Source organism: Antechinus flavipes, chromosome 4 (genome assembly GCF_016432865.1).
Source record: "Antechinus flavipes isolate AdamAnt ecotype Samford, QLD, Australia chromosome 4, AdamAnt_v2, whole genome shotgun sequence".
NCBI classification, from domain to species: domain Eukaryota; kingdom Metazoa; phylum Chordata; class Mammalia; order Dasyuromorphia; family Dasyuridae; genus Antechinus; species Antechinus flavipes.
In genome coordinates, this window is record NC_067401.1 from 2,602,770 (window position 1) to 2,622,549 (window position 19,780).

Genomic DNA, 19,780 nt, shown 5'->3' on the forward strand with positions numbered 1-19,780 from the left:
GGAGGGCCCAGGGTCACGGCTCCTCAGGGGCTTCAGCCACCCCTCGCTGTGGGGCCGGACCCCCCGGGAGCTGGCAGCTCTGGCACCCCCTCGGCTTCCTTCTGGCCCCACGGGACTGATTCCTGGATCCCGGCAGATCGGCGCGGGGGGGGGGGGGGGGGGGAGGCAGAGTCATTCAGAGTTCCCCTTTCGGGTGCGCGCCATCTTGAGAGCCGAGGTCAGATGGGCGCTGCTGCCCCGTCTCACGTCTCCCTTCTGCTCGTTTAGGTCCAAGGGAAAAAGGTCACGGCCTCCTACCTGCAGCACATCGAGGATGCCTACAAGAAGGCCTTCCTTCCAGAAATGAGGTCAGTACCCTCAGAAGTGATCGCGTGCCCGCTCGCTGCCCTGCTGCCCGCCCGCTGCCCCGGTGCCCGCCCACTGCCCCGGTGCCTGCCCACTGCCCCGGTGCCCGCCCGCTGCCCCGGTGCCCGCCCGCTGCCCCGGTGCCTGCCCCCTGCCCTGGTGCCTGCCCCCTGCCCTGGTGCCTGCCCGCTGCCCCGGTGCCCGCCCGCTGCCCCAGTGCCTGCCCCCTGCTCCGGTGCCCGCCCGCTGCCCTGGTGCCCGCCCGCTGCCCCGGTGCCTGCCCCCTGCCCTGGTGCCCACCTGCTGCTCCGGTGCCCGCCCGCTGCCCTGGTGCTCCCGGCCGCTGTCTCTTACTTGGGTTGCCAGCCTCGCAGCCAGATGCCCCCGGCCCTCACCCCCTCACGGGGGACCTGTTCTCTGTCCGCCTGAACGGCTGTGTTCCCTTCAGCGCTGGGGGCCTTCCTAGGGGCTGAGGGCATGAGCCCGGGCTGATCGGTGGCATTTGCAGTGCTGAGGGCGCCTCCGGGCCCCGCTGTGGGAGGTTCCGACAGGGTTCTGGGCGGGCACTGGGCAGCTTTGTGGCCGTGGGTGGCTGGGATGGGGGGTGATTTGTGGGGGGCGATGCTCCGGAAGCCTCCTGTTTGCCGGCCGCGGCAGGGTCTCCCACATGGGGAGGCTGAGCCAGAGCCTCGGCGCCCGAGTGTCTGCACAGGAGAGGGCCCGGGGTCCACGTGCTTCCGTTGTTCCCCAGGTGTCGGGTGCCCGAAGCCGGTGGTCTTCCCTCCTGTTAGTGGGAGCCGCCACAAGCGGGCCGGCGCCGCCGCCTGAGGAAGGGCCTTTTCTTGTGAGACGCTGGGAGGAGCTGAAGGCTTTGGGGGGATTCTGGGCCCCTGGAAGGGCCATGGAGGTCGCACAGGCTGCCTGGAACTGCTGAAGGGGCGGCTTCCACACACGTGGTCCCAGCATAGCCGTGGCCTTCTGTTTCTTAGCCTTCATTTGGGTCACGGTGGAGGGTTCGGGGGAGCCCTTGGGGCGGGGTCCCAGCTGTGATGGGGCTCACTGGGCCCGAGGCTTAGGGTGAGCGGGACTTCTCCGGCCCCTCTGGTCCCCACTTTGCTGAATTAAGGAAACAGAGGCCCAGAAAGGGGGCCAAGATCCATGGCAGGAAGCAGACATTTGCTCCCGGGCTTTCCGAAGCCCTCAGTGGTCCCTGTGGGGAGTACGTGGGGAGCTGCTCCCGGGGGCTCTGGGAGACTCACCTGCGTCTGCCCTTCCCCAGGGATGGCACAGCCCACCTGCTCCTGCCCTTTCTCGCCCCTGCCTGACCCGCCTGGCAGGGGGACCCCTGGGTCATACACTAGGTGCCTCCTTTGACAGAAAAAGCAACACGATGAGGAGATTTGGGGGGAGCCTGCGGAGTTAGCGGGGTCGTGCGCCGGGAGGCGGGGGTTCAGGGCGAGAGGCAGCCGGGCAGAGCCGTCTGGGTGGAGAAGGTGCTGGGGCCCCGGGCCCCGGCGGGGATTGCCTGAGGGGGGAGGGGCTGGTCAGTCGGGGCCAGACCACAGGCCGGAAGCCTTAGACGGCGGGTCTCAGAGTTGGGAGAGCAGAGAGCGCGCTGTGGCCCCTTCCTGAGTGCTTGCCAGATGGGGACGGGACTGGCGGAGGCCCTCGCACACTTACACAGCCGCTCCATGACCGGAAAGGCTTGAGTTCTATTTAATTTGTCTTTTTTTTTTTTTTTTATAGTAAAAAATGTGAGATTTTAGAGTATACAGCAAAGCAAGCAAAGGAGGTGGGAAAGGTAAGGGTCAGAACAGATGAAGTTTTTGTTTTCAGTCTCGTCCCTGAACACTTTTAATTTTGCCTTTTGTTGTTAAATGATGAGCTAACATTTTCAATGCCTGAATGTCGGGTGATTTCATTTCTTCTTCTGCAGAATGGGGCTGATTAGCGGGGCTCCCTCCAAGAGGCACATTTTTGCCAGCACTTGCTTGAGTCCCTACACTCACACACTCGCTCTCTCTGTCTCTCTTCTCTCTCCCTCTCTCTGTCTCTCTGTGTGTCTCTCTTGTCTCTCTCCCTCATGTCTATCTCTCTGTGTCTCTGTTTCTGTCTCTGTTTCTCTCTCTCTCTCCCCCTCCTCCCCCCCCAACTCTACTCCTGGGCCTGCTGCCCCCCTGTGGCCGACTGTAACCCTGATTGACGCCGTCGCCCTCGGGTGGAGGGCCAGGGGTTGGACGGGATAATTGCTCTTCTTTTCAGAGAGAGGGAGCGAGCCCTCGGCCCCCAGCCCGGCAGCCCCCTCACCGGCCCCCTCTGTGTCTGCCGCCTTCCTGGCTCCTCGGACACGGCCGCTTTGGGAAATCCACTTCCTGTGGCTTGGGGGGAGGCCAGAGAGACGGGCCCCTGCCTCCTGTCGGGAGCGTGGGGGGTGTGGAGAGGGGAAAGGGGTCCCTGGGGCCTCCTCCCGAGAGGAGTGGCTGTCCACGTGGCAGACACCGGGGCCGGAGGCGGCAGGGAGCCTGGCGGGAGCACGGAGACGGGGGGAGCGGGGTAAAGGCCCCGGAACGGCCTCCGGCTTCTGGGGAACAAAGGGAGTGAGGATCGAGCGCTTATTGGATCCCTGGAAATCCAGCCGGGAAGTCGGGCCCCGGCTCTGCGGGAGCGCGCTCTGGCCCCGTGGGAGTGTCCGGAGGGCAGGGGACCAAGAGAGCCCGGCTTCTCCTCCGCGGCATCTCCCCTGGGCCAGCGACAGCCCCTTCTGAGCTCGGACCGTTGCAGGGGCTGGGGCAGGAGCGCAGGGTCCCGCCCTCGAGCTGCGCTCCTCCCAGCTTCTCGGGCCCAGGGTCCTGAGAGGATGGGGCCAAGGTCACAGGGCAGGGGGGGGAAGAGGGGCGCTTGGCTGACTGTTGGAACATCCAGCCTCCGGCCAGAGGCGCTTCCCTGGATCATCTGCTCCACTTCCTGCTGGGCCCCTCCCTCCCTGCCTCCGGCCGGGGGCTCCTGAGCCCCTTGTCCTGGGCAGAGGGAGGGAAGCCCCCCGAGGGCAGGCAGCGGGTGGGTTTTCCCCATGTTTGTTGCCCGGAGTCCAGTTTAATGTGGGATGCTCTTTTCCCTTTCAGATTTTGGAAGACATCAACTACGTCCCGTTTGACAAGGGCCCGTGGCTGGAGCAGAGTAACCGGTCTCTCCACCACGTGAGGCTGCTGTGAGTCTGTTCTCGGGCTTGTGCGAAGGGCCGGGAGCTCGGGGGGCTTTGGAGGGCGCCCTGCTTCCGGGCTGCTCTTGTCCTTGCCCAGCCTCTCGCCGTGGGATGACCCGCGTCTCCCTCCTTTTCCCCTCAGCCTTCTCCGCCCCAGCCGGGGGTGGGGGGGGAGGGGGGCTCGGAGCCGGGGCACCTGGGTCAGGCCGATCTTGCTTAGGCTTCCACCTCACAAAAAGTGTCCTCCTTGGGGTGACCCTGCCCCCTCTGCCCCGCCGTAGTGAGCGCCCGATCGGGGACCTCGGGGAGCCGGCATTGGTTGACATCATACTGCCCCTCCCCCCACCCTGGGACCAAGCAGAGGCCTCTCTCCGGCCTCCGGACGGGAAGGGGCCGTCCCCGGGGGAAGGCGGGCTCGGGGTCGGCGCCAGGAGATGCTGCTGCGCGGGGAGGATCCGAGAGGGCCGACAAACAGCCCTGGGGAGGCCGGGCCCTGCCCTCCTGGCATTCTCTTGGGGCTCCGGGGCTACCCCGGCCCTCGTCTCCTGGGCGCCATGGGCCTCCTCCTGTGCTCAGATGGCGCAGAGCCCTTGGACGGCTCCAGAGAGGGGCATCCGTGGTCCGGTCACGGAAATCCTGGACGGGGAGGGGGAGGGTTCTCCAGAGGACCCTCGGGCTTTGCTTACATCCTGGGGGAGTGTCCGGAGCAGGAGGGCCCACGAGCGCCCCCGGAGTCCCTGGGGGCGAAACACATCCCATGGTCTCTGAATTTATCCGGGAAGAGGAAACCAAGCGAGAAGAGAGCCGCCCCTTTCCCCTCCTCCCCCCACGCCAGCCTCTGGGAGGAATCCCGTAGGGGGGTTGGGCGGGTCGTCTCCCTGCTTCCTTTCTGGATTCCGGCCTCCCAGGGGCACCTGTGGCGACATTGGCAGCGAGGCCTTGGGGGCAGTTCATCTGCATCCCTGGCACAGATGCCCGGCGCTCCTGAGGCCGACTAGTGGGGGGTCATCTCTGGGGTGGGGGTGGGTGCTGTCCCAGAGGGCTCTGGGCCCTGACCCGTGTGTTTCTCTGCTGCTCAGAGTCCAGGATAAGTACGACGTGGTGAACTACACGACCGTCCCCATGTACCTCCCTGAGATCACCATTGGGGCTCACCAGTGCGACCGCATCTACCACCAGTTCAAGGAGGTAAGGACCGGACGCGGAGGGGGGGGGGGGCCTCCGGCGCCTTGGGGCGCGGCAGCGAGCTCTTGTTTCAGGAAAGCAGAAGGGGCGTTTGTCCCCACCCCCCACCAGGTCAGTAACTTACTCTAAGCTGCCGGTTTATCCAATTCTGCTCTTAATTTGCGGAGCCGCGTCGTTCTGCGGAATAACGAACTGTGACGTCCCTCTCGTTCCCTATTGACCCGAATGGCTGCGTGAATGCGCTGCACCTACTGACTTAGGTCTGGCACAGGCTGGGCTCGGGGGCCGGGGCCCGCCCGCTGCCCTCGTTAACCAACGTCCCGGAGACTCTCCCTCCCCTGCCTCCCCCCTTGTGCCCTTGTGTGTGTCCCCGTGTCTCGCCCTCAGGAGGTTTGGGCGGGAGACCATTAAAGCTTGGATTTCGGGAGGTCCCCCCTGACCGGGAGTTTCCTGACTTGGTCAGCGCTTCCTTGGATGAGGATGCTGGGAGGATGCGCAGCCAGGATCCCCTCGGCCCAAGGCCCAGAAATGTTAGCGGAGGGAGCCCCGGGATTCCCGCATTCAGCCCTTGTCTCTTGAATGACTCTACTGGGCCCAGCCTGACCCCACAGCCTCAGGGCAGTGCTGGGCGCTGGGCCTTGGGCCGCCTGGGACTCAGAAGCACAGCTTCTGGGGGGGGCGCTCCCAGTCAGAACTCTTGGCCCCCCGGGACGCCCCAGGGGCCCCTTTGCTCTGGTCCTCGGAGGTGGTTGGGGGCGGAGCAGTTCCCGGGCCTCCCTCACTCCCTTCTTCGTTGCATCTCCGCTTGTTGGGGGCTGGACCCCCCAGGAGGGAATCCCAGAGGCAGAGTGGTCCCTGCCCCTCCCCCCAGAGGCCAGGCACCTCACCGAGGAGAATTCGCTGCTTTTTGTTTCCTGCCCTCCCAGAAAGCCGCCCCTTCCAACAGAGAAGAAGAGAGGTAGTTAAGCTCAGCGGGCAGCACGTCCTGCTCCTGCTCAGGTGTGGGGGCAGGGGCCACGCCCGGATGAGCGAGACCCTGCCCTGCCAGGGGCTTTCCTCACCTTCACGGAGCAGAGTGGCCTTTCTCGGCCATGACTCCCGACCTGCCCAAACGCCAGATGGGCAAGACACGGCAGGGCAGCCCTCCAGAGCGCCGCCCCGTGGCCCGGCCCACGCCGTGTTCGTTTCTGCCGGGAGCTCGTACGCCAGCTCATTCCGCGTGTTGGCTGGGGCCGGGCATTGGGCCAGAGCAGCAGGAACAGGGAGGGTTTGTCCAGGCTACTTTACGAAAAAAAGCAGCCCTGAGAGGGGGCTCTGCTCCTCCTGCACTGATGAGGAAACTGAGGCAGGAGCAGTGTCGCCCAGCTCAGGGGCTGGACTTGAACTCTAACGTCATTGTGGGAGTGAGCTGCACACCCAGGGGGACAGTGGGCAAGGGCAGACCGAGAGCCGTGTACGAGTCTTGGGGTGGGGGGACACTGGGAGGCGGCACCCGTGCCGGCCCTCGAGGGGCCGATAGTCATGGGGGATCCTGCTGACCTGGATGGGAGCTTGGAGGCCAGCCCCCGACCGGTGGCTTGTCAGGGTTTTAGATGCGGTCGTTATTTGGGGCGCCGGGGTGGAAGAGTGGATGGATGCGCAATGCCCCCTCTTGGGACTCCCCTTACCCATTCTTACAGATGGGGAAACCGAGGCCTCTCTGGTTGGCCGGAAGCAGAGCCAGAGTTCTTCTCCAGGTCCCCACTTTTCCATCTTCTTTCTGCTTCCCCAGAAATGGTACGAGGACAAGGGAGACAGTCCTCCCCTCACCGAGCGTCTGGGCTTGCAAGGTGCCCATGAAAAGTTCAGCAAGAGAGCTCTCCGAGGTGTCATGGGGGAAGGGAGGCCCTGGGAAGCTCTGGGGGGGTTAGGAGTGGGGGCCTCAGAGACGGCACCTTGGGGGGCCTCAGCCTGCCCAGAGTTTGTGACTGAGCAGGGGCAGCCCTGCCCTGCGGTGGGACTCGCACACGCGCGCGCGTGTGTGGGGATGTCTGGCAGGGTGTGGGAATGCTGTAAGTCTAAGTGGGGGTGAATGACTATAAGAGGGCTTGTATTGGGGGGTCCCCGGCTATTTTTTCGAGCTCCTTTGCCCTTTGGCCTCTCCAGGCGAATTTAGTTGTTTTTCTAGTTTGGGAAGGCGGTCCTTCAACTGTTTGGCTGGGATGCCATTAAGTCAGGTCACATTGTCTTTTTTGTCATCGTGACTCAGTCTCCCCAGGACGAGTAATGTCTCTCCCGTTACTCGGATGCTCCCCTGCCGGGTTTGACAGTTGTGAGGGGAATAACTGTTTTCCTGCCGAGTTTTGTGGGTTATTTCTGTGCGTTTAACTTACCTCTAGCAATTCTGCTGAAGTTGTTAATTGTTTCAATTAGTTTTTCAGGTTCTCTAAGGAAACCTTCCTGTCATTTGCAAAGAGCCATGCTTTTTTTTGGACTATGCTTATTCTCGGTTTCTTTTTCTTGTCTTGCTGCATAACTAGCATTCTGCACTGTCTCGAACCGTAAAAGTGACCGTGGCCGGGATTCCCGGCTTCCCCCCACCCCTTGTTGTAAGGTCTCTCCCCAGCACGGAGAATGCTAGCTCTCCGGATGAAGGGGGGGCTTTCTTGGGCCTGTTCTCTGGGTTCGGGTGAGGTTGGTTTTCTCAGGCACAAGAGTCCTGTCTTGTCAGGAGCTTTTTCTTCATCTCAGTCCCCTTGCTACGATCGTGTGGCTTTTGTTTTGTTATTAAGATGGTCTGTGGAGTGGACAGCCTGGTCCCGGACTCTCCCCGCGCTCTCCTCCGACACATTCTGTTCCTCAGCCTCCCCGGCCTCTGGCCACTTGTCAGATCTTGTGGCTTCTCTCCCAGCCCATCCTCTTCCCCCCGGGGGATTCCCAGGACCCCCTTCTCCACAGTTCCAGCCTACCCTCCGAGGTGACCTCTGGGCCTCTTCTCCGTGGGGCTCCCCACTTTATCTGCTGGTGTCCCTTCTCCCCCGGAGTCCTTGGGTGGCTGCCCATTACCGCCCAGAAAGCAGAACTGGAGGTGCTCTCTGCATGTAGACTCCCTGTCTGGTCTTAGCCCCTCGCCATCGTGTCCCACTGCCCACCTCGCATCCGGGTTCTCACTAGGGCATCCTCTCTTTGCTGCCTTTGTAGAAGAACCTCTGTGTTCTCATGGACTCCCTCGAAGTGCCATCCCCTGTCCCGGCCCAGTGCGGACAAAGTCTCGCTTGACCTGCTCTGGGATGAGAGCTCCCTTGGCCCGAACCCTCTTCTTCTGCTCCTCCCACGGGCACGTGAGCTTCCTCTAGCTTGGCAGCCTCCCGGGCTTTGAAGTCTTAGCTCCTAGGCCCATCGAGCAGAGGCTCATGGAACCGAATCTTCAGGATTGTCTTCGTCTCATTACTCGCTTTTTCTTTCGTTACTCGTGAATAAATAACAGGAATTCTTGGGCCACAAAGCCGCCTGTTGAGGAGCTCAGAGAATCCAGCTCATTGACCTCTTTGCACGTTTATTTAAGGTGGCCAGGAAGTCAGTCCTCAGCCAGAGTGGGGGTGCTCTCCTGGGCAGAGCTTTTAATTCTGGGGGGACTCTGGGGCTGACCTGTGTGAGTTTCCGGAGGCTTCCTGCCCGTGTTTCAGAGGCAACTCATTCTTTTATCAGAAGAAAGCGCTGTTTGTAAAAAGGCTCAGAAATAACAGGATTATGTGGCTACTCATTGAACACCCTTGTCAAGAGAGAGAGAGAAGATCCCCGGGCAATTTGGGCATTACTAGAGATTTCTCTCAGATCTGGAAGTGGGGCTGTGTGCTATAATAGCCATAATCTCCATCTTTCAGTAATGCTGACGGTCCTTTGGGATTTTGTTTTTCTTAATTTAGTATCTGCCCTTGGAGACACTTGGGAAACTGCACAGAAGCAACGTCTGGCTTTTTATGGAGAATGATGGTTAAAAGCACAGTGAGAAGACAAAATCAGCTTATAGACTAGGGAACCATTTAGAGGCAGCTCTCTTCTGGGGGTCACAGGGCCTCGGGAGAGCGCCTCAAAACATTTCTTCCATGGGCTTTACGTGGAAGCGAAGCTGGACAAATTCCCATCCCGCCTCCTCCGTGCAGTTGAGAATAAATTGGAATGAATTCTAAATTTAAAACTGTGCAGGAGTGTATCCTTCCTTCTACTCCCAGAAGCCCCAGAGGTGAGGGCCTCCCAAAGGGGGATCTACTTGAACAAAGGTCTTTCTCAGCAGCTGGTGGCAGCCGGCTCCACTCGAATGTTTGCTAAGCACCTGCTGTATGCTAAACGATGTTATGTCATCGGCTCCTGCCACCATTCCCGCAAGGTTCAGGCTGTTACTGTCCTTTGTGCACAGCCGCAGGATCTGAGATGGGAGAGCTGCCCCGGTGGCCCAGCTGGTAGGTTTCTGAGCCTGGATCCTGACCTGGCCCCGTGCCCTGTCACTGCTCTCTCTGCAATGACGCTAGGTCATCCTAGGGAGGAGAGGCGGGGATGGGCCGATCATTGATCACATGGCCCGCTCGGACCGGACCTGAATGGACAGGCATTTAGTAAGTGCTTGCTGAGTGCTCAGCTATAGGGACAGAGCCCCTGAAGGACAAACATTTAGTGAGTGCTTACTGAGTGCTCAGCTCCAGGGATAGAGCCTGTGAAAGACAAACATTTAGTAAGAGCTTACTATGTGCTCAGTGTACAAGCATTTAATAAATACCTACTATGTGCTTGACTCTGGGGAGAGAGCTCCTGATCTCCAGGAGCTCCCATTCTCTTGGCTGGAGACAGTATGGATCAGGTCAGACAAGATGGGAGATAATGTGGGGAAATATGACATTCACCAGGGCAACATGGTGGAGAGTGGATTGGTCCCATGGCCTCCCGTCAGAGCCTAACCCCCACCTCTCCCTTGGTCTCCCCTTGACTCTCTCCCAGACATCCAGCAGAGGTTCAGGCTAGAGACGAGGGGCCAGAGCCAGGGCACCTCCTTGGGCGGGGATGCCGCCGGGGCCGATTTCCTCTGCTGACGTGAGCGTCTGGAGGGTCAGCCCCTTGTGCAGGCCCACACATGGAGGAGTTCTGAGAAATCGGGTTTGAACTCGGGCCAGCTGCATCTCCTGTGCCTGGCAACTTCTCCTATCAGTTTTCTAAAAAAGTGTTTTTGCGAGCATTTATTCTGTCTCCCTTCACCCCACCCCACTGAACAATAAAAAAAGGGGAAACTTCTCGTGATAGGGATTCAGAGGCCAGCAAAACATTTCCTGCAGAGCCCGTGGCCAAAATGTCTGCTTCCTCTTGGGTCCAGTGGGATCAGGTTCTTGTCGTTTCATCCATCAGAGTTCTCGATCACTTTGTCACTGTAGGTTTGTGCTCCATTCGTAGTTTGCTCTCAGACTGCCCGTCTCATCATTACGGCACAATGATATTCCTTTACCGTTTGTGTACTGTAAGTGATCTAATAGGTAGATCTTATCCCCCTTAATTCTTTGCCGTTGCAAAAAGAGCGGCTGTCTGTGTTTTTTGTGGGTTTTAACCTTTTATTTCTTTTGCACATGAGCCTGTGAGTGGTGCTGTTGACTCTCAGTAGCTTTGGCCAATAGAATGACTTTTTAGAAATAGTTCCAGATTGCTTTCTGGAATGGCTGGGCCAGTCTTCCATTAAAGTACCTCCTTTCCTGGAGCCCCTTCAGCGTTTGTCTTTTTCCTCTTTGATCTTTGCCAGTCTGATGAGTGTGACGTGGAACCTCAGAGTTGCTCCAATTTGCCTTTTTCTCATTGTTAGTGCTTTGGAGCATCTGTCACGGCTGCTGCTAGCTTGGCTGGCTTCCTTTGGGAACTTTTTGATCTTTCCTTTGACCGTATCATCTATTAGAGAATAGCTTTTAGTCATACATTTGAATCAAGTCTGTGTACGTCTGGGATATAATAATCTTTATCGGAGAAAATGGCTGCTAAGATTTGTTCCCAGCTAACTGTTCTCCTGATTTTAATTTCATTAATTTTGTTTTGTGTCCATTTTAATTTCATATAATCAAAATAGTCTCTTTTATCTTATGTGATCCTCTCTATCCCTTGCTTGGTAATGAACTCTTCCCCTATCCATTACTGAAAAGTAATTCCTTCCTGGCTCTTCCAGTTTCCTTCCAATTTCACCATTTATGTCTAAGTTGCATCCATTTAGAGTTCTTGGTGTGGAGTGGGTGTCTAGATCTTATTTTTGTCAGAGAGCTTTCCAATAATTTTGTCAGATAATGAGTGAGTCACTGCCCTAGTAACTGGGGTCACGCTGTTCCAGAGCTGCCGTTTGTTCTGCTGCTGTCAGAACCGGTCAGAACCAATCATTGGATTGATGGACAATGCGAGATCTTTTATTGCTGGACTCCTTTCTTTCCCACTCCTTTTAAAAATGATTTTCCTTGTGATTATTGACTTTTTAAAAAATTCCATATGATTTCAATTTTTTTCTAGCTTTATTTAAAAAAAAAAATCCCATTGAGTTTGGTAAGGCCCTGAAAAAGTAAATTAATTTGGGTCGTGTTGTGACTTGTTATATTAGCTCAGTCTGTCTATGAGCAAACGTTATTTCTGCAGTTATTTTACTATTTTCTTTATTTCTTTTAAAGAGTGTTTTACAGATGGACTCATATAGCTCCTGGATATGTCTCAGTAGATAAGATTCCCAAATAGTTGGAGTTTCTCTTTCTCTTCCTGCTGAATTTTAGTGATAATATGATGGCTTTTGTGGATATTTCAGTTTTTGGTTAGCTCATGTAAGAGGAAGAGCAGGGGAGGGGGAGCAGCGCCTTTAAGCCTCACCTTGTCCCCTGGGCCGGCTCCTCCCTGAGCGTTTGTGCTGCTTGTGAGCAGAAGCCTTTGAAAGCCCCGGTTCCCAATCTGGATGTGGTCACTTAAGTGAGAGCGCTGCCCTTCCTTTAAGGCAGATAATTCAGTTGTAAATTGTTTTCCACTTTAGAGCCAGTCTTTCCCAAATATAAGGAGGCAAAATGCTATTAAGAAAGATGTGGTGCTCCCTTCATGTAGCTGATTGTGTCCAAGACAGTTGCTATGGTAACAGCATCTTCTGTTTTCTCTCGCCTGCTATTTTTATTTCTTTACTATCTCAAGTTGTTTTCATTTCCAGTATCAAGGTCTCCCTTCCCATTTTTTAAAATGTGGCTGTTTGACAGTTTTAATACCTAGTACTGTCTGTTCTTGGCTTTACAAAAAGCATCTTAATAAAGACAGTCAGACTTGGAACAAACAAGAGAAGCTCTGGAATATAACTTACCTAAATCATGAAAACAGTGATGCAAGATGATAAGAGTCCTTTTGTTCTGGATTCAAAAAAACAAATGTGGGTTCTTTTTCTGACCAAACGAGGTCAGAATTAGGTAACTGAATATTAAAAGGCAAATTTTCATATTAAATCTCATGTTCCATTTAATCATAATTGAAGTGAAATAATCTTCCCATTTTCAGCTAGATGAGACAGGATGGAAAACAGTTGGGATCTGGCTTTTTCTCCTGCAAGCTTTGAGGAAGGATGAAGAATGGAAATTGACCACAGTCTTTACTCTCTTTTCTTTAGATAACATAAATATCCTAAGCGGTTACACATTAGGGAACAAACATTTGGGATAAAAAGCAAAGATTAACGAAGTGAAGTGTTTCACAGATTCACTTGGGCTTTCATGACCCTGTGGCCTGTAGCTTTTGCACTCGGCGGTCTGAAGTGCTTGCCATTTGGAGATTACTCTGATGGCTTGGAATGATTGGGGTTTAAAACAAGATACTAATTGCAGCCATTTGAACAAATGTCAGGATGGGACCTGTGGACCAAATTGTACTTTTTCTGTCTTTTTTCCCAGCTTTTAGGAGTGTTTTCATTTTCTAACATTTATGACACTGAGGAGAACAGCTAAGTAGATCTATTCGTAGGGGGATACGAAGTGTATACCGGTGTGAAAATAACCTTTAGCTATTTCATTTTGATGTATTAAAAAGGCTCTTTAAGCTAATGTGGTTTTCTTCCACACCATTCATGTCACCTCTTTGAGTAAATTCTTGTTTTAAAATCTCCACTAAAGGCCATCATATTTTAAAGTTAAGAGCAGGTTGGCTTTTGTAGTGACAGAAATTTGGCAAACATAAACGCCAGAGAAGCAATGGGGATAACTTATAAACACTCAGCAGTCAGTCCGTGAGCATGTGCTACCTACTGTGTGCCAGGAACTGTGATCAGGTACATGGTTCCTCCCCTCGAGGAGCTCACATTCACATAGGGGTTGCATTCAGGCCTTGGCCTCCGAGGGAGAGCGTGTGTGAGGGTAGGGGGCCAGCGGAACGGGGCTCCTCCAGTGAGAGGGGAGGAACCTCCCATGTGGCTGAGTCAGCATCATTTCAGAGGGTGTTGTGTGCTCAGGACCAAACCCACGGAGATGATCTTGCACTTTAATGTGCTTTACTGTGCTGTAGCTTCAATGGGAGTGGAGGACCTCCAACAATGTATGGGAAGATGCAGCTCAAGGAGGACACAGAAAGACAGAGGCGTCTCAACACAGGGACTTCAGTTGGATCACAAGTCTGTGGACCCGTTTGAATTAAGAGATTTAAGAGGGGCTGGATTTTGTGAGCACTTCATAAGCTCTCAGGTGACAATAGACAGGACCTGTCTGATCACTGATTTGGGAAGCATTTCTAAAGCAGTTGTTGATGTAGAATCTGGACAGCAACTTGTCTAAAGCAAAGACCAAAAGCAGTAACAAATTGTAAGACGATAAAAAATGAGAAGTGGATTTGGCATGTGATTCCACTGCCGTATTTAAGCAAGCTGCTAATTCTGGAAACTTGGAAGTAGGTAAAAACCCAGACTTTCCTGAAGTTACGGGGTTGGGGAGTAGGAAACACCAGTGCATATTGGTAACTTGTGGGGAATGTGTCGGTGGAGAGAGTTGCCTGGGCCCTTGAGGAATTAAAATAACTCGTCTATGTTTAGATAACTAGAATGTGCCTGAAATAAGACCTAAACCCAGATCTTCCTTATTCCCACTCATAATATAAAGTGTAAACGAGTTCCTATAACGAGGAGGCCAAAGGAAACTAGAAACTTCTCTAAGTAGCAAAGGTTTGATCTCCTTGACAAGTGCAGAGGTTTGGCAATGGTGTGGACCATAGATCTGTTTGAAATATCTTGGGAAGATTGTAGCATTTTTCTTTTGTAAAACATTGAGGAACAGTGGAGGGAGAAAGAAGAAGCTGCTAAATCTTGAGAGACCAAGACCATCCCGAGAACGTGGAAGCCTGAAACTGTAAAGATGAAGCACCGCAAGGTGGGAAAGCTCTCCCAAGTGACGCTGAAGTTGCTCTGCTGGAACTCAACTAACATCAGGCTTCTTGGAGCTCCTTGAGGTTAGCAGTGACCTTAAAGAGAATATAGAAGGAGAAGGGCTGTGAGCAAGGTCAGTCTAAACAGTTCATGCAGGAGATGGCGCAGCCTTGAGAGCACTGAAGCGGCAGTTGGAGAGAATCACTGGGCACTGTTCTTCCAGTAACATGGAGGACCACTGGCGCTTCCCGTCTGGTTGCCATTGCAGACGGACTCTCAGGCCCTGCCAGTAACCTGATGATGCTGTTTAAGGATTCCTGGGCCTTGCCATCCACCTGATGGTGCGTCCTAAGACTCATGGGACCATTCTGATTGCCATTAAGCCCTTCTTCATGTGTTTTCTTGCCCAGTTAGGAAGAATGTGAGCCGAAGAGCAGATGCTGGCTTTCATTGCTGTCTGCAGGAGGAGAGGGTGCCAGGTACTTAAATCCTGGTTACTCCCCCTCCTTGTTACTAAAAGGAAGGGAATCAAGAAAACAAGTCACAAACCTGGGATCAGCTGCATGGTCTTCATGAGAAGAGTATGGCGAAGGGATGAGGAGGACAGGACAGCGGGCCTTCTCCTGACCTGCCCACCCCTGAGCTTGAGGAGAAGAGTCACCTTGGTGGTCGGCATCCTCAACCTGACTCCAGTACTTGTGCCTTCCAACTGCCCCTAGGGTTGAGGGAACTTAGGCTCCAGCCTCCCTCTCCAGGTTCATTTCACATCTTCCTGGTCATAAATTTGCTCCATGTTCCCCTGGAAGCCTTCCTGCCTTCTCTTCTCACGACTTCCAGGCTCCCTCCTCATCTTTGCCTCCTGAAATGTTACTTCCCTTCGAGGCTCATCCCAGGACCTTGAACAAAGAATTTTTGACTTGTTCTTTCTCACTCTCGAAGTGCACGTGCATGTATTTTCCTTTGGAGAAGACATTGTCCTGATGGTGTGTGATCCAAAGCAGAAGGCCTTGAGCCAGTGCCGGAAACGTTGGGCCGTCCCAGGGACTCAAATCCTGCTCTGCGTGGGAGGGACCCCAGAAGTGCGGGCAAACGCTGCTGATCCCTTTACCAAAGCCTCAGGGGACACTGTCGGAGGTGCTGAATGGGAAAGCGAGGTGGGAAGGAGGAGCCGCAGACGCTGACATGGAAGATGGAGGCGGCTTTTCCTCCTCCCAGTGTGACTGCTAGCAGTGAGAACCTTCCCTGCGGGCCTCTGTTGGTCTAATGCACTAATAACTGATGATCCCGATCACCCGAGACTCTGACCATCAGAGGGCCAAGTTCACGCCGCCGGGAGAGGGCCACGGCACAGATTTTGTGATACAATTAAGAGATGGCGGCTGGATGCTGCAGGTTTGCGCTCTCCCGGCTCTCTGTTCTCCGGTTTATGGCTGAAGTTTGCTTTGCAGAGAAGAAAATAAACCTCCGAGCTGTCGCCCGGCCCCTTCTTCCTCAGGGGTGTGCTTGGCTGCTCCCGTGTTTGGCTGAGGTATTAAATGATTCAAATTGCAACTTAAAGTCTTCCTCAAGGCCATCCAGGGTAACTGAGCTGCAGACAGGCCCGGGCTGCCCGGGAAGAGAGCCTTTCCCCGGTTTGTGGTGGATGCCCAGCCGCGGACTGGGGGTAGCTGGGCCTGGGGGAGAAGCGGCCCCGCCAGGACTGCCCGGCCTCAGGGGGGCGCTGAGCGGGGAAGCCCCAGTAAGAGGCTTTGCCTCTGCAGCCCCCAGTCAGTACGAGCATCGGAGCTCCTGCAGAAGCTTCTCTTGCTTGTTTTGGGGAACCCCGGACCGTGGGCAGAGGACTGCCATCGATGCTGCTCGAGTCAGGCTGGCTTCACTTGGTCCCTGCTGTCATTCGTGCAAAGTTCAAATGCTGAATTTACCCCAAAAGTCACAGACTTCAAGTTAGGAGCTGTCGGGGCTCTGGTGTCCAACAGTGAGAGAAACGGGGTCTGAGGCTGTACCGGGGGATCCCTGTGGGCTCCGTGTCGGCCCAGACAGTGGCAGAGTAGCGTCATTCACGTTGTATTTGTGTCTGTTCAGTATTTTCCATTTGCTTTTCTCGCCGGGGTAGGCGGCTTGGCCCTTGTTTGCCTCCGCCAACGTCACAGCGTCCCCAGCAGTGGTCAGCCAGTAAAACCCAGCCTTCCCCCAACAGCCCGTTCTCCATTCTCACTTAACCCTTAGAAAGTTGTATCTTTACCTTGAGCCTCAGTCTCCCTCTGCGCCTTCTACCCATTGCCCCTTTGGAGCTCAGCAGAATGAGTCACTCGCAGCTTCCCTGTGCCGGGTACTTAGAGCTGCCGTCCCTCCCGCCCCTCACCGTGCTGAATACCCTTCCCTGGAGGCTTTTCTCTGAGATGCCCAGAACTGAGCACAGAACACGAGCTGTTCCGGAGGAGCCCGGCGTTGCAGACCCTCGGGCATTTGGAACCGTGGCTGGACCGGGGCAGGCTCACACAGGAGCGAAGCCGTCTGGGCCGCGGTGGTGAGCTGCCGTTCCAGAGCAGAGAAAGGCCACAGACTGTGCTCGATCGGCTCCCGGCAGCAGATGAGAAGGCGCGAGCAGCTGCCGGCTCCTGCCCTTTTACCTGCCCCAGGATCTTCCCACGTTTCGGCAGGATGCCCTTGGAAAGCCCGGGGAAGGACGAGGCAACCTTTTCCAGATGGTTTCCCACCGAGGTCCACAGGTGACACAGAAAGCATATTCCTACCATTTTCTGGTCAGATTGGAGCCGTGAAGGCCTTTGTCAGTGCCCCCCCTCCCCCCGTACACAAAAATCACTGAGCAAGGGCAGCAGGAACTCTAAAGCTGACCGAGGCCATTGGTCGCTCTGATGCTTGAAGTCTGGGGCAGGGGGTGGCAGGTTTGGAGGTGGGGGGCGGAGCAGGCGCCTTCTTGTGGCCACACCCTGATACTGAAAAGAAACATCTGGGGCTGATGGTGACTATGGGGCAGTGGGCCCTGCAGGGCCAGGATGGAGGGGGTGCTGAGGGCTTGGAGAAGGTGTGACAGCTCTCCGTATTCCCAGATTCCTCAGTAATTGGGAGCCTTTGATTCCCAAGACTAAATGGTGTCAGGCTTGTGTTCTCCAGCGTTATTTGGATGCCTTGGGGTCTTCCCGAGTTTGAGGGGCGCCTTCCAGAACCTTCCCTGGGCCGCCGCCCTTGTGAGCAGTGATGTTTAACGTCCGGCTCCCTACCAGCGCACGCCCCCTGGCACGGTGAAGCCCCCCACTCTCAGGGGCAAGAAGGAGGCATTGACTTGTCCTTCTCCAGAGCCGGCCCTGGGTCTGCTTTCCTGTTCACTCCTGCCTGTAACTGGGGCGGGTCTGGGGCCCGCTCACTTCCTCTGCGCCCGCTCAGTCTGACGGGAGTCTCTGAGTTCCTGACGTCCGCTTCACTTTGGCTCTCGTGGTGTTCTGTGGCTTTTCTGGACGTTTTGAGCTGCCCCCTCGCTTATGGGCACTTGCTTTGTCTCCGGGGTCTTTGGGGTCAGTGGGACCGCTCTTACCCACCTCCTGGTCGGAAGCTTGGTTAGCGTCTCTCTCATCCTGACCTCCGTGATGGTTCGGCCATTTTGCAGCCGGATTGACGGTGCATTAGCGTCCCTCCGACTCCGGTTATTTCCCAGGGCGTCTCGGGGTACCTCCGTGGGAGGGGCTTCCCGGTCGCGCTCCTTGGCGAAATCGCTCTCAGCACTGGTGTCTGTTTTTCCTTTTTAGCTGAAAGGTTACAAGTACGCTCCGGGATATAACGCTGACGTCGGGGACTCTTGGATCTGGCTCAAATGAAGCCCTACTCCCTTGGAAGAAGCTGTGGGAACAGCTGCAGAGCCCTGGCAGGTCGAGAACCAGGGGCCAGAGCCTCCCCTGGGGCAGAGGGCGATGGCTGCCCTGTGGCACCCCGTGATCGGGGCCCGAGGACCCTCCCTCGCAGGGTCGCTTAAATCCCGAGTTCCCCCAGACTCCCGTTGCCCCGGCCCTGCGGGCTCTGTATTTTGCTTCCTCAGACTTCCAAGAAATAAAACCTTTTTGTGAAACTCCCTCCAGTGTGTGTGTGTTGTTGTGCCCGGCTCTTCTGCGCCCGGGGGCCTCCCCCCTCGCTGTCCCCCCCAGCAGCGAAAACCAGAGAGAAAGCCTGGGAGAGCCAGAGAACATGGCTGCAGGTGGCCCCTCCTCCCCCAGGGGCCTGTTGGTCTGGGCTTGCCCGAAGCCGCCATCAGCCTTTCTCCTCCTTCCTCCTGTGGTGGGAGACAAGCTGGGTGCTGAGGGAGCGAAATGCAGCCACAAAGTAAGACCCTTCGGTCCCCCCGACCTCCCCCGGCCTCTGCCCGAGCAGCTGGTGGTGCAGGGGGCCCTTGGACGCAGGTTTGGGAAGAGGGTGGGGTGCGGGGCGGCCTCCACCTCCATCTTTGCTTAGGGGAGATGAAAAGGCAGCTTCCCGCCGATCCCGAGTCCTGGCCACGTTTGGGGGCAGCTTCCCAAGGGAACGTAACTGAGGCCGACTTTTCCAGCAAAAACTGAGGGGGCTTCCGGGGCCGTTCCCGGGGCCGGAGCGTGGATGGGATGGGAAAACTGAGGGAACTTTGGCTGCCACGGCCGTTCCTGGGGCCGGAGCGTGGATGGGATGGGGAAACTGAGGGAACTTTGGCTTCCGGGGCCGGAGCGTGGATGGGATGGGGAAACTGAGGGAACTTTGGCTGCCACGGCCGTCTCCGGGGCTGGAGTGTGGGTGAGATGGATCCCGGCCCGGGGAGGGCCCCGTCCGGGGGGATTTTCTGCCTCCGGCGCTTACCGACACTAAGTAATCGCCCCCACCAAGAGCGGTGTGTGGTTAGCGTGGAGGAGCTCGGCTGTGGGTCTGGCCGGATCCGGGGGCTCGGCCCGAGTTCCTGAGCACAAGGAACCAGTCGCACTAACGGGGTCTTTGAGCCAGACGGGGGCTTTGCAGGGGTTGGGAGCTCCCAGCCGGCGGGAGTGGTTCTGGGGGGGGGGGTTGAATGAGGAGAGGGATCGCACCTGGGGGCTCCTGTGGGAAAGGGGGAAGGGGCAGCGAGGGCAGTTCCCCCAGTCTCCCTGGACAGAGCAGCCTGCGGACGCCCCCCCAAAGGCCACTTTGAATGAGGGCTCAAGCCCTGAGCCAGCCCGGGGCTCCTGAGAGGCAAACGGCCATCGGGCGAGGAGGACCGGGGAGGGCGGGGGCCAGGCCGCTCTGGGGGATTCTATCGAGCCCAAATGGGCTTCTCGGTGACTTGGGACCCCCAGCATCCCGCCGACCTCTCCCCGGGGGCCTCTCCCCCTGAGGCCAGATGGTCCGAGCCCCTGCGCTCCTGGCTGTGCGCTCCAGCCCCCTCACTGCCCGCTGGGACCCTTCCCCACCCTGCTGCTCCACCACGAGCCCAGGGTCAGGGAACCCGAGTGGGGAGCCCTTGACTGGAAAGAGGGCGGCCCCACAGCCCGGGTCAGGAGCCCGGACGCTCTCCAAGGTGGCATTTGTCCCCACGGCCGCCCCCCGTTCCTGGCTCAGAGGGACAGAGCCCCCGTCCCACAGGCCCGTTTCAGCCTTTCTCTTCTCCAGGTGCCCCGGGGCCTGCTCTGGAGCCTCCCGGCCCACTCCCGGGGGCCCCCTGGCCCTCATCTGCGGGC

At 56.6% G+C, this 19,780-nt stretch overlaps 1 protein-coding gene across 1 annotated transcript in view; it reads left to right on the forward strand.

The window, feature by feature from the left end:
* NDUFA10 (NADH:ubiquinone oxidoreductase subunit A10) overlaps positions 1 to 18,178 on the forward strand; it is a 23,226-nt gene extending 5,048 nt beyond the window's left edge. The window contains exons 6-10 of the mRNA XM_051998429.1: positions 268 to 347; positions 2,092 to 2,146; positions 3,468 to 3,553; positions 4,627 to 4,735; positions 17,858 to 18,178. Of these exons, the coding sequence (XP_051854389.1) occupies positions 268 to 347; positions 2,092 to 2,146; positions 3,468 to 3,553; positions 4,627 to 4,735; positions 17,858 to 17,926 (399 nt within the window). The 3' untranslated portion in view covers positions 17,927 to 18,178. The remainder of the gene's footprint in view (positions 1 to 267; positions 348 to 2,091; positions 2,147 to 3,467; positions 3,554 to 4,626; positions 4,736 to 17,857) is intronic.
* The last annotated feature ends 1,602 nt before the right edge of the window (positions 18,179 to 19,780 follow it).